Below are 11292 nucleotides of genomic sequence, written 5' to 3'. Positions count from 1 at the left end.
CATCAGCGCAGCTTGATGTGCCTATCGAGACCTACAATTCTATGCATATAAAACGTGATGCGTGGCGTGTCTGATGTATATTGACTTGCAGGTACAAAATAGAGATTTCTGAGTTACACAGATTCGCCAATGACTTAATACGATGTAGATCTTTCCATGCGCAGTTTGGCAGTATATGCCAAAATAGCTCCTCTCAATTACTTCCATCCTGCTGCTTGCATCGAAAACACGTGGCGTGCGGCACTGGGTATTGTATTCTTTGCCTCGCCATTTTTGATCTTGAGCATCTCAATTGCCCATTCCCCAATGACAGAGATCAGACGGTTGATGTCATCTCTCGTATTATGTGCATGGAACACCAGCCTGATCAAAGCCGTGCCTTTGGGCACGACTGGATAGGAGATACAGTAGGCATTTATATTAGCCATGATAAGCTGCATGAACAACGATTGTTCGTCTCCTGTGCGCACTTTGACTGGTACGATATGGGAATGGAAAGGCCTGGCATCCCAGTCCTCCGCAAGAGGCACGGAGAGAATCCCTTCGTCCATCGCGTCTTCCCATGCCGGATCTACCAAAAGAGATTTGAAGAAATGCGAGACGATCTGCTGAATCTGGCCCTGTTCCTGTGAAGAGTAAGCATAATTGTCATTAACATGCCCCTCGTGGGGTTCAAACTCGGCGGACTTGCCTACCTTTTGTGTCTGACCAGTCATCAATAACTTGTAACCCGCCCGTATCGAAGCGACCATAGGGACAGAAGGTGCGCCACTAAACGTCATCGCACGAGAGTATTGTACTAGCGCGCTCCGTACCGTCTTGTTACATAGTATCACGCCTGGGAAACATTAAACTCTATACGTACCATGAAGCCCAGCAAAAGATCGACAGTTCTTTACCTCCAGTAGAGCCTAATGCTTTGCTACACATGTGAATGCGAATGGCAATATCCTTTTCCAGTCGAAGAAGTTGAACCTGATCAGAGTGAATTAGTTTCAAATACTACTGTCACTATCTCAGGCGTTGCGAACGACTCACTAAACCGGCACCTTTTGGGCCCAGCACACCACTGCTATGCGCCTCGTCCACGATAAACTGGGCATTCCCAGCGGGAAACAGCTCTTTCGCGATTGCTACCAACTCCTTTAGTGGACATATGTCGCCTTCCATGCTATAGACAGACTCAACAGATATGAGGATAGACTTGGTTCCCGTCACAAAAGCCGCATCTGAGTTCTTCAGAGACGTCAAGACATCCCTCAAAGAATCGGGGCTATTGTGTTTGAAAGAGATGTTATGGGCAGCCACGCTCACCTTGAGCCCGAGGATAGTGCTCGCGTGTGACAACTCGTCCCATACAATGGCATCGCCCGGCAAAGGGATGGCCTCTAGGACGCCGACATTAGCGAAGAAGCCAGAGTGACAGATCCAGGCCGTCTCGGCATTATGAAATTCGGCTATCTCGCGCTCAACCTCGAGGAGATAGTCGTAATTGCCGTATTGTGTGCGTGACCCCGAGGCACTCAGCCGGAAATCACCACACCTCGCGAGTTCCTCAAGAAATGCTTCTCGAATGCGGCCCGAACGGCTTAAGGAGAGGAAGTCGCTCGTGGTTAAATCCAGAACACTGTCGTCCCAGCGCGGCTTGGCAATAGCCAGTCCCCCTTTCTGGCGGTGGACGTCTAAGGCTTCTTCGAGCCTGCGGTAGAACGCGGGCTCTCCCTTCATGGAGGGGCCGCGTAGTATTTGCGACTGGAAGTGCTCCTTAAGCATGGACTGGTAATACATCTTGAGGAGGACTGTCGTCTTTAAAGCACGACGTCTATTAGATTGGGGCAAAGGTGGTACGACAGTCTCAGGGCAGCAATGCTCATCTGCGGGGGGCTCAATCCACTACATAGTTATGTGTGTCGACCACTCGTAGAGCGGTTCCGTTAGCTTAACTACTTCGCCCAGAGTTGTAAAGTACGTAAAGCACATAAACGCGTCTTTCTGGATTCCTTGGTGTCCTTCACTCAAAGGTGCCAGCGTTCGAGACACGTATGTCATCCATAATTGGGCTATGTCCTCCTGTTCTAGTGACGAAGAACACGAAATGCCTAGTTTCTCCTGAAATGTCACTAGCTCCACTCATGGCTGACCAGCCCATTTAGCGGTGGCTGATTCCGGCATGGGTGTTCGATCCGACCCCCTGTTGTATGGCTGACTAGACTACCGAGGTAGCTCTTGTCAGCTTCGTTTACCTAAGCTCTCACCTGGTCATGTTGTCCAGTTGGTGAAGCCAATCGCGAAACACCGCCCTTCAGCGGAGAATTCGCGATGACAGACTGGATGCTAGTTGACCAACGATGGACCGGGATACCGGGAGCTCGGCAGCCCATTGCCTTGGGTTACCATGCTCGAACGCTTGGGACATGCATAAGCTTTCGTCGAAGGTCACCGAGGGGAGATTGATTTCGACTCCATCGTGAGGTTGGCTCATACCATCCTTGGCGCATCTCATTATCCGGACTACTCTATATGGGAGCTAAATATTTTCTTCTATATCACAAGGATTTCCCCTTAGAGCCCGTCCTAGTGCTATCGATACTACTGGGTTATACTGGTTACCTTGTCGCCTTGCTGATCAAGATGGCTCAGCTCAGTTCCTCAAATGGGAATGCGAACCCCGGCCATGATACAAATGGGCTCAATGGTCAAACGACCTGTGCTTCAGGAAATACCCATGAGCATACGAACGGCACCAATAATCATGTCGACCAGCCCTCTACCGAGTCCACCGGAGATAAGTGCTTTGAGCCTATAGCCATCTGCGGCATGGCATGCCGTCTTCCAGGAGGCATAAGCTCCCCTCAAGCGTTATGGGATTTTTTAATCGAAGGGCGCGACGGGCGCATTAGAGTTCCAAAATCTCGCTTTAATATCGACAGCTTTTATTCCCCGGTTAAAAGACCTGGTATGGCTGCTACCCAATACGGATATTTCTTGGATGAGACCGTTGATCTTGGTGGCCTTGACACATCTTTCTTCTCCATGTCGCGGATGGAAGTAGAGTGGCTCGATCCCCAGCAACGCATGATGCTCGAGGTGGCTCGTGAATCATTGGATGATGCCGGTGAAGTTGGGTGGAAGGGCAAGAACATCGGTGTCTATGTTGGGTCTTACGGTCAGGATTGGTACGATATCTTACAGCGAGAACCACTAAGCCATAGTACCTATTCGGTTATCACGTCCCACGATTTCATGGTCTCGGAGCGCGTATCCCATGAGTTAGATCTACGAGGACCTAGGTAAGTACCACGCATACAAAGTTTCCGACTAGTCAACTTGATACTTACTCGAATTAAAGCATGACAATTCGCACGGCCTGCTCGTCTGCACTTATTGGTCTCAATGAGGCTTGCATGGCTATCTTCAAAGGCGACTGCGAATCTGCTATTGTCGGGGGCACTAATCTGATCTTGGCTCCAGATCTATTCACGAGGTTATCGGATCAAAACTTCTTGAGTCCAGATGGAGAATGCAGAACGTTTTCAGCTGATGCCAATGGGTACGCTCGGGGCGAAGCCGTAGTGTCAATATACGTCAAGTCTCTCAGCGCAGCACTTCGTGATGGCAATCCCATCAGATCGGTGATTTCGGGCAGCGCAACGAACTTCGACGGGAAAACAAACCCCTTAACCAGTCCAAGCGCGACCGCACAAGAAGCTCTAATAAGACGTGCATACAAGGTTGCTGGTATATCTGATTTTTCAAGGACAGCACTTTTCGAGTGTCATGGGACGGGAACGGCGACTGGAGACCCTATAGAGACCGAGGCGGTCGCGTCGGTCTTTGGCGGAAATGGTATCTACATCGGTGCAGTCAAGCCAAATTTGGGCCACTCAGAGGGAGCATCTGGTCTCACCGCAGTCATGAAGGCAACCTTGGCGCTACAGCATCGAACCATCCCCCCAAATATCAAGTACTCGCCGCCGAATCCCAAGATTCCCTTTGAGAGTGCAAAGCTTCAAATACCTACTGAGCCTACAGCATGGCCGATTGGCCGGGACGAGCGAGTCAGTATCAATTCTTTTGGCGTAGGGGGTTCCAACGCCCACGTTATTCTGGAAGCGCCGGGACGGTTTTTACCTGCAAGTCAGATGAACGGACGAGATACACCAACCGCCACCGATAAACCACAACTATTAATATTTTCTGCGAACACTGCCTACTCCATGAAAGACCTAGTACAGGAATACCAGTCTCTACTTAGCAACAGCAACGATATTAACTTATCAGATGTTGCATATACTCTCGCAAATCGAAGAGAACATCTCGCTCATCGATCGTTCGCGATTGCTTCACATGATCGGTTCGACATAGCTAGCTCTATGTCGCCTCAACAGAGTGGACAAGTAACCCCGTCTATTGTTATGGTGTTCACTGGACAAGGAGCCGCATGGCCAGGATGTGGGCGCGAGCTGATGCGCTCTAGCCGTATATTCTCTCAAACCATCCAATCGCTCGATAAACATCTGCAAACTCTGGGTGCCGATGCACCTAGTTGGACACTGGAAGAAGAATTAATGAAGCCAGCGAGGACCAGCCGAGTGCACGAGGCCGAGATCTCGCAACCTCTTTGCACCGCTATACAGCTCGCGCTTGTTGATGCCTTAGCAGCCATTGGGATCAGACCAGCAGCTGTAGTAGGCCACTCTAGTGGTGAGATGGCCGCGGCATATGCCGCTGGAGGTCTCACCGCGAGAGAAGCCATTACTGTTGCCTTCTATCGGGGCGTAAAGGCCAAGTTGTGCACTCGACACGGAGGGATGGCTGCGGTGGGATTGTGCTACGCAGAAGCACAGAAATACCTCGTTCCCGGGGTTACCATCGCCTGTGACAATTCGACCAACAGCGTAACCCTTTCAGGAGATGCTGATAAGCTTGAGCAAGTCGTAGCTGATATTAAAGCATCTCATGAGAATGTCCCAGCAACAGTACTAAAGGTTGACAAGGCGTACCATTCATATCATATGGAGGAAGTTGGCGAGTCATATTTTCGGGCCATGGTGGCTTCAGAAGTAGTTGGGGAAAAGCCATCTATTCCCTTCTTTTCTAGCGTGAGAGGGAAGAGATTCGGCACTGGTAAGGCTGACCAACTTGGACCTGTATACTGGAGGGAGAATTTGCAGCGTCCGGTCTTATTTAAATCCGCAGTCACTGGCATCATTCGTTGCGAAGATCTCAAAAACCAGGTATACCTGGAAATTGGGCCGCACTCCGCCCTTGCAGGTCCGATAAGACAGATCTTGGTGACCGAATCAAGCAAAGCTACTTATGTTGCCTCCCTAGTCCGGCGCCAGAATAGCTTAGAGAACCTCTTGCAAGCTATTGGCAAGTTGTATTTGTTGCGCGTGCCAATAGACTTCAAGTCTCTTATGCCCAGCGGTACTTGCCTAACAGATTTGCCGCGTTATCCATGGGATCATCAACGGAGACACTGGTTTGAGTCCCGTTTGGCGAAAGAATGGCGGGAACGCAAATACCCCGAACACAGTTTACTAGGCTCAAAACTTCCAGAGAGCACAGACCTAGAACCGATTTGGCGCAACTTCGTAGGCATTCGCACAACGCCCTGGCTACAGGATCACAGGATCGGTGAAAATGCCATTTTTCCTTTCGCGGGGTACTTATCGATGGCAGCTGAAGCCGCGCGACAAATTACAGGAATCGAGGAAGGGGTCAGCCTTCGCAATGTGATAGTCAACACGGCGCTGGTAGTCCCTGAAGACTCGGCCATTGAAGTCGTGACTTCGCTACGTCACCATAAATTGACTGATTCTCTGGACAGCGAGTGGTGGGATTTCACCATCTGTTCGCACAATGGTCACGTTTGGACCAAGCACTGCTGGGGTCAAGTTCGTGGAGAATCATCAACGGCTCCTATGAAACAGCCCCACAACCAAGAAAGTCCACTACCACGGAGAGTTGATGTGTCAAAATGGTACGAAGCACAGCGACGACAAGGCCTGTCCTATGGCCCAGCCTTCGCCAGGATGGAGGAGTTACGAACATCGACCCGTTCGCCTGATCAAGCCACAGCCAAGATGAGGAATCTTAAATGGGGCGATGAGGCGCAGTACCACCTACATCCTGCTATTTTGGACACTTTCTTCCAACTACAGAGCAGTTCTAACTTCAATGGACTAAGTCATGCTTACCGGCGATTAATTCTGACGAGCGTGGAAGCTATGACCATTTATCGATGCACCGAGGATGAGCTTGAATTTACAAACATGACCACGCCTGCCAAGGGATGCGTTGCCACTGGGACTATCTCATCGGGATCAAGAATTCTCATGACGGTAACCGGTTGCCATTCTTCCTTTTTTGAGGAATCTGATATGAACGATGAGGAAAGTGTGCCGATTACGGCTCGGGGTGAATGGTTTCCTCATATAGACTTCAGCGACGCTGCAAATCTCGTTCATCATCCAGAAGATTATCACTCGACATTGCCTCTGTTATCAAAGATGGCGGGGTTAGCCATCAATATAGCTAATAAGCTGGCAAAGGGTATAGAGGTACAAGCTCCTCATCTAGACCGATACAAAAATTGGCTCATTCAGGAGGCGTCCACCGTACCTGAGTCCTCGGATGCAAGTTCCATGGATGAACTACATTTGTTAGCTAAGAGGCTCCAAAGCACATCTGTGGCGTCATCTGCAACCACCATGATTACAGTTCTTCAGAATCTTGAAGCTGTGTTAAGGGGCAATAAGACAGGATTCGAAATTCTCAGCTTAGATGGAAACTTAGACGGCTTCATCACTTACCTATGGAAGCAAGGTAGTTCTCCGTATCTGAAATGCCTGGCGCAGAGTAAAACTACTATGAGGGTTCTTGAGGTTGGTGCCGGTATCGGGGAGAAAACGGCGAACATCATCAAAGATCTAACACATACCAATGGATCTCCTCTTTATTCGCGATATGTTGTTGCGGATGCATCATCAGACCTGCTGAATGTGGCAAGAGAACGATTGAAGGAGCTACGGAATGTGGAGTTCTCCACAATGAATATAAACGAGGCCATGGAAAGCCAGGGATTTGAGGATGCCAGTTTCGACGTGATTATTGCAGCTGGCGTTGTCAACACATCGGCTAACATTCAAAAAAGCTTACAGGGTCTTCGAGGTCTGTTAAGCCCGAATGGACGGCTACTTCTCGAAGAGCCGCGAACTGGCTTGCTGTGGGCAAAGTTCGTCCTAGGAATTCTGCCTAATTGGTGGTCACATACGGACGACGGCCGGGAACTGGAACCATTCGTCGATGCAACAAGGTGGCAAGAGGAATTGCGATCCGCTGGATTTGGGGATGTGCAGCAAGTCGAGCATTGGACGAACAGTGTTTTAGTAGCAAGACCAAGCCATCCAACGGCCCCCAAGAAGAAGATAACATTGCTGTGCGCTGACGAGTCATCAGCGCCAAGTCTCATTCTCCAAGAGCTGGCATCTCATGGATACGAGGTACAACGTGCTTCTTTAGGCCAGCCACTCCCGCAGGACCAAGACGTGCTTGCACTTCTCGATGAGGAACGCCCCTTCTTTGAAAACCTGGGGGCTGAGTCATTCATGCGCTTAAAATCTCTGATGCTACAAGATCTATTAAGCTCTTCCAGCCTCCTTTGGGTCACGCGACGTTCCAGTATCGAGTGCAAAGACCCTAGATTCGCGCAAATTATCGGATTCGCTCGCTCTCTGAGGTCCGAGACGGCTGTTAATATTGCGACTTGCGAGATGGATGAGGTGATCACTCCAGGAGACGCCTCAGCCCTGGTTAGGGTTTTAGGGGCATTTCAGATGAGAGAAGAGGGTGGTGTTCTGGGGCCTGACTACGAATACACGATTTCTGGCGGTGAAACTCTCGTACATCGCATTTTCCCTTTTGCGCTCGAAAAGGAGCTCCAGTTTACCGACGAGTCAGACGAAGCTTGCGTGTCCATCGGGCAGCCAGGGCGTATCGATACTTTAACTTGGTCGTCACATAATGCCGCCGCTCCAAAGGACGGTGAAGTCGAGATTGAGGTTTATGCTAGCGGCTTGAATTTCCGAGTAAGTCGATCTCATCGGTCTCCCACCTAACACGATTAGTTGCTCACAGTCATTTCCTCATCTCATAGGACGTACTCGTTGGAATGCAGATTGTCCCGGGATCCAAGTTCGGATATGAAGCAGCTGGCGTTGTGCGGCGGGTCGGACCGAACGTGAAAAAGCTATGTGTTGGAGATCGCGCCGTCGTCATGAGCGCCAACACCTTCTCTACTGTCATTATTGAGTCAGAATTGCTTTGTGAGAAATTACCTGATAACATCAGCTTCCTCGACGGCGCCTGCACCCCTACCGTCTTCTTAACTGCAGTTTATGGTCTTATTGACTTAGGCAGGCTTACTAAAGGGCAGGTATGTATACCATAATGACGGACATTTCCCCCTTAGAATGAGTAATACGCTAACTATAAGCTATAAATCTAGTCAATCCTAATTCACAGCGCCTGCGGTGGCGTCGGACTCAGCGCCATCCAAGTAGCCAGGATGCTAGGAGTCGAGATTTATGCTACAGTCGGCAGCGATCTAAAAGCTCAGTACCTAATAGATACTTTCGGCATACCAAGAAGCCACATCTTCAATTCGAGGAACATCAGCTTTGCGGATGATCTGCTACGCGAAACAGGTGGGAAGGGTGTCGATGTAGCGCTTAACTCCCTCTCAGGTGAGATGCTCCACGCGACCTGGAAATGCGTCGCCAAATTCGGAACCCTAGTTGAAATCGGAAAGCGAGATCTCCTGGAAAATGCACGGCTTGAAATGCAGCATTTCCTAGCCAACCGGAATTATTGCTGCTTGGACATGGATCAGATGCGGATCGAGAGACCCGAAATTAACAGCCGGTATGGAATGCCTCCCGAAATTCAACCTCTGACTCTCAATTTGAATCTTTTTTTTTTCTAACCTGATGCTCCCTTCAGCCTACTTCGCTTTACAATGGAGGCATTTGCCAAGGGCGACCTGAGACCCATACGAATAGATCAGGTATTTGAGGCGCCGGCCATCCTGGACGCTTTTAGGTACATGCAGCAAGGCAAACACATTGGCAAGATCGTTGTCGAGATTCGCAAGTCAAATGGAAAGTTGCTGGTGGATAATGTCAACCGTACGAAAAAATACAGCCTCCAACTAGATGCAACGGCATCGTACTTGCTTGTTGGCGGTCTGGGAGGGCTGGGGCGCTCGATGTCCGTCTGGATGGTGCAGCGCGGTGCTAGGAACCTCACCTTCTTGTCTCGCAGCGCTGGCAACGGCCAACACGATATGGATTTCGTTCGCGAGATTGAGAGCATGGGCTGTACTATCCAGCTAGTCCGAGGCGACGTTACGAATGCCGACGATGTGGCCCGCGCCGTTAACGGTACAGTAGCTCCCCTAAAAGGCATTGTGCAGATGTCGATGGTGCTGCGCGATCGAATGTTTGACAATATGAGTTTCGATGATTGGAATGCTGTTACTCAACCTAAAGTCCAAGGCACATGGAACCTCCACAATATCACCTCGGCTAAAGGATTGGACCTTGACTTCTTCCTCTTATTCAGTTCCTTATCAGGTGTCATAGGACAAGTCGGGCAGTCTAACTACGCCAGCGCGAACACCTTCCTTGACGCTTTCGTGGAGTATCGCACGAGCCAAGGCTTACCATGCACGGCAATTGACCTTGGTGCCATGGAGGGAGTCGGTTATCTATCCGAAAATCAGGTTGGTTACTTCAGTCATTATTTACCCTCTTTTCTTGAATTGCCAAAGTTGGAAGTATTGATTACTCTACATGCCTCTCTAAAACCATGAAGCTCTGGAGATCTCTCGCCGACTCAAAAGATTACTAATCTCAAGTGTTCTAATAGGAGCTTCTCCGCAAGATGCAAGGCTCTGGGTGGCGTGCTGTGCAGGAAATAGAGCTTCTTGATGCCCTAGACCTAGCGATGAGACGTTCTACAGCGTGCGCAAGCCAAGGACAAGGACCAAAGGCGGGCGCATTCATTCTCGGGTTCGCGCCGACCGCACCTCTTAGTAGCCCAGATAGTAGCGCGAGACTGAGAAGGGATGTTCGGTTAGCTGCCTACCATAACATCCGAAACAGCAATGCCAAAACGACGACGAAGAATGACGGGCTAAGTACCCTCCTCACTTTACTCAGAAAGAACCCAGTCCAGATTGGGACCAGCGAGACCATAACCGCGCTTTCTACTGCGATTGGACAGAAGTTATTCGGGCTGCTTTTGATAGCAGATCGGGATGTCGATATCACGTCGACTACGGCTGACCTTGGCCTCGACTCGTTGGTTGCAGTCGAGTTGCGCGCCTGGTGGAAGCAGAATTTTGGCTTCGATATCAGTACAATGGAAATGCTGAGCGCTGGCACATTGGAAGCTCTGGGAAAGCGTGCAGCAGATGGAATTGCGATGTTGTATGGTTCTTGAGAGAGGGAGGTGCGCGGAAGTTTTCGGCTAATTACCTAGAGATCCAAGATGGAGTATCGGGCGAGCAATGAGGCCACGTCCTAATAACCTTGTGGCTGACTTGAAAGTGTCTTTCCAATCTACTCAGTTTCTCAAGCGAGGAGCTGTCGGCAGGGCTTGGCTACTTCGCGTACAGGCATATTCGCAGCGCTTCATTTACGCCATCCAACACTAGCTATAGCTACTTATTCGTCTCGTGACCTATCCGCCGAGAGATAGCCCACCACGCCCTCATAGTATAGACTATTATTAGTCACAGATTAGTAACGCCATGTTTTATCTAGATGTGTGATGTGAAAGAGATGTTATATTCAGTCAATCCTAATGCCTTGATCCCACAGTGTCCCAAACTACGGCGGTAGACAAGAGGAACTAAGTCAAGCTGGGTGTACTCTCTTCAAGATTGTACATGTATTCATAAGAAAAACACTCTCATGTCTAAAAGGCATGCTGATTTACCCAAAATAACTACTGCTGTCCCTGGCATCCACATCTGCTGCTCAATAATGATAAAGCGTAGAGGTTGATGTGCCAAAAGCACCAGAGCCTCCAAGTTCGAGCGTTGTCTCTCTTCTCACGCTTGAGTAGGGCCCTTCCTGCCATCCTGGCCGCTAGCAAACAGTAAAATGAGGAGCAGACCATGTCCAGCTACCAAAATTTCATTATAATCAGTGACCAAAAAGGGATCAACAATGCCAAAGCAATACCGCACAGGTAATCTCCTAGTACAAGTGGTGCCGTCTT

The 11292-nt window shown here is 49.7% G+C and overlaps 2 protein-coding genes across 2 annotated transcripts; one reads left to right on the top strand and one right to left on the bottom strand.

Annotated features, from left to right (window-relative positions):
- Positions 1–58: 58 nt before the first annotated feature.
- On the bottom strand, positions 59–2090 carry F5B22DRAFT_627741 (8-amino-7-oxononanoate synthase). The gene is made up of 4 exons (XM_047976342.1): positions 1039–2090; positions 900–975; positions 696–838; positions 59–626 (listed from the first exon to the last, which is right to left on the bottom strand). Exons 1-4 carry the CDS (start codon positions 1786–1788, stop codon positions 198–200), a joined length of 1398 nt encoding a protein of 465 aa, XP_047825667.1. The 5' UTR covers positions 1789–2090; the 3' UTR covers positions 59–197.
- A 166-nt stretch (positions 2091–2256) lies between these two features.
- On the top strand, positions 2257–10763 carry F5B22DRAFT_524155 (uncharacterized protein). Its single transcript, XM_047972649.1, has 6 exons — positions 2257–3290; positions 3350–8093; positions 8162–8440; positions 8513–8928; positions 9007–9787; positions 9934–10763. Exons 1-6 carry the CDS (start codon positions 2521–2523, stop codon positions 10507–10509), a joined length of 7566 nt encoding a protein of 2521 aa, XP_047825666.1. The 5' UTR covers positions 2257–2520; the 3' UTR covers positions 10510–10763.
- Positions 10764–11292: the final 529 nt, after the last annotated feature.

Source organism: Xylaria bambusicola (genome assembly GCF_022495145.1).
Source record: "Xylaria bambusicola strain CBS 139988 unplaced genomic scaffold F5B22scaffold_73, whole genome shotgun sequence".
In the NCBI taxonomy this organism is placed as follows: Eukaryota; Fungi; Ascomycota; class Sordariomycetes; order Xylariales; family Xylariaceae; genus Xylaria; species Xylaria bambusicola.
Note: the sequence above shows the minus strand (reverse complement) of the source record. Positions and strands in the feature narration are given on the sequence as shown.

Excerpts from the sequence above, each read along its gene's own strand:
- F5B22DRAFT_524155 (XM_047972649.1), top strand. The coding sequence starts at position 2,521 with ATGGGAGCTAAATATTTTCTTCTATATCACAAGGATTTCCCCTTAGAG. Across the intron at positions 8,094-8,161 it reads CTAGCGGCTTGAATTTCCGA|GACGTACTCGTTGGAATGCA; the intron begins GTAAGTCGATCT and ends CTCATCTCATAG. Across the intron at positions 9,788-9,933 it reads GTTATCTATCCGAAAATCAG|GAGCTTCTCCGCAAGATGCA; the intron begins GTTGGTTACTTC and ends GTGTTCTAATAG.
- F5B22DRAFT_627741 (XM_047976342.1), bottom strand. The coding sequence starts at position 1,788 with ATGTATTACCAGTCCATGCTTAAGGAGCACTTCCAGTCGCAAATACTA. Across the intron at positions 976-1,038 it reads GCCCAAAAGGTGCCGGTTTA|GTTCAACTTCTTCGACTGGA; the intron begins GTGAGTCGTTCG and ends CACTCTGATCAG. Across the intron at positions 839-899 it reads AGCATTAGGCTCTACTGGAG|GCGTGATACTATGTAACAAG; the intron begins GTAAAGAACTGT and ends AATGTTTCCCAG.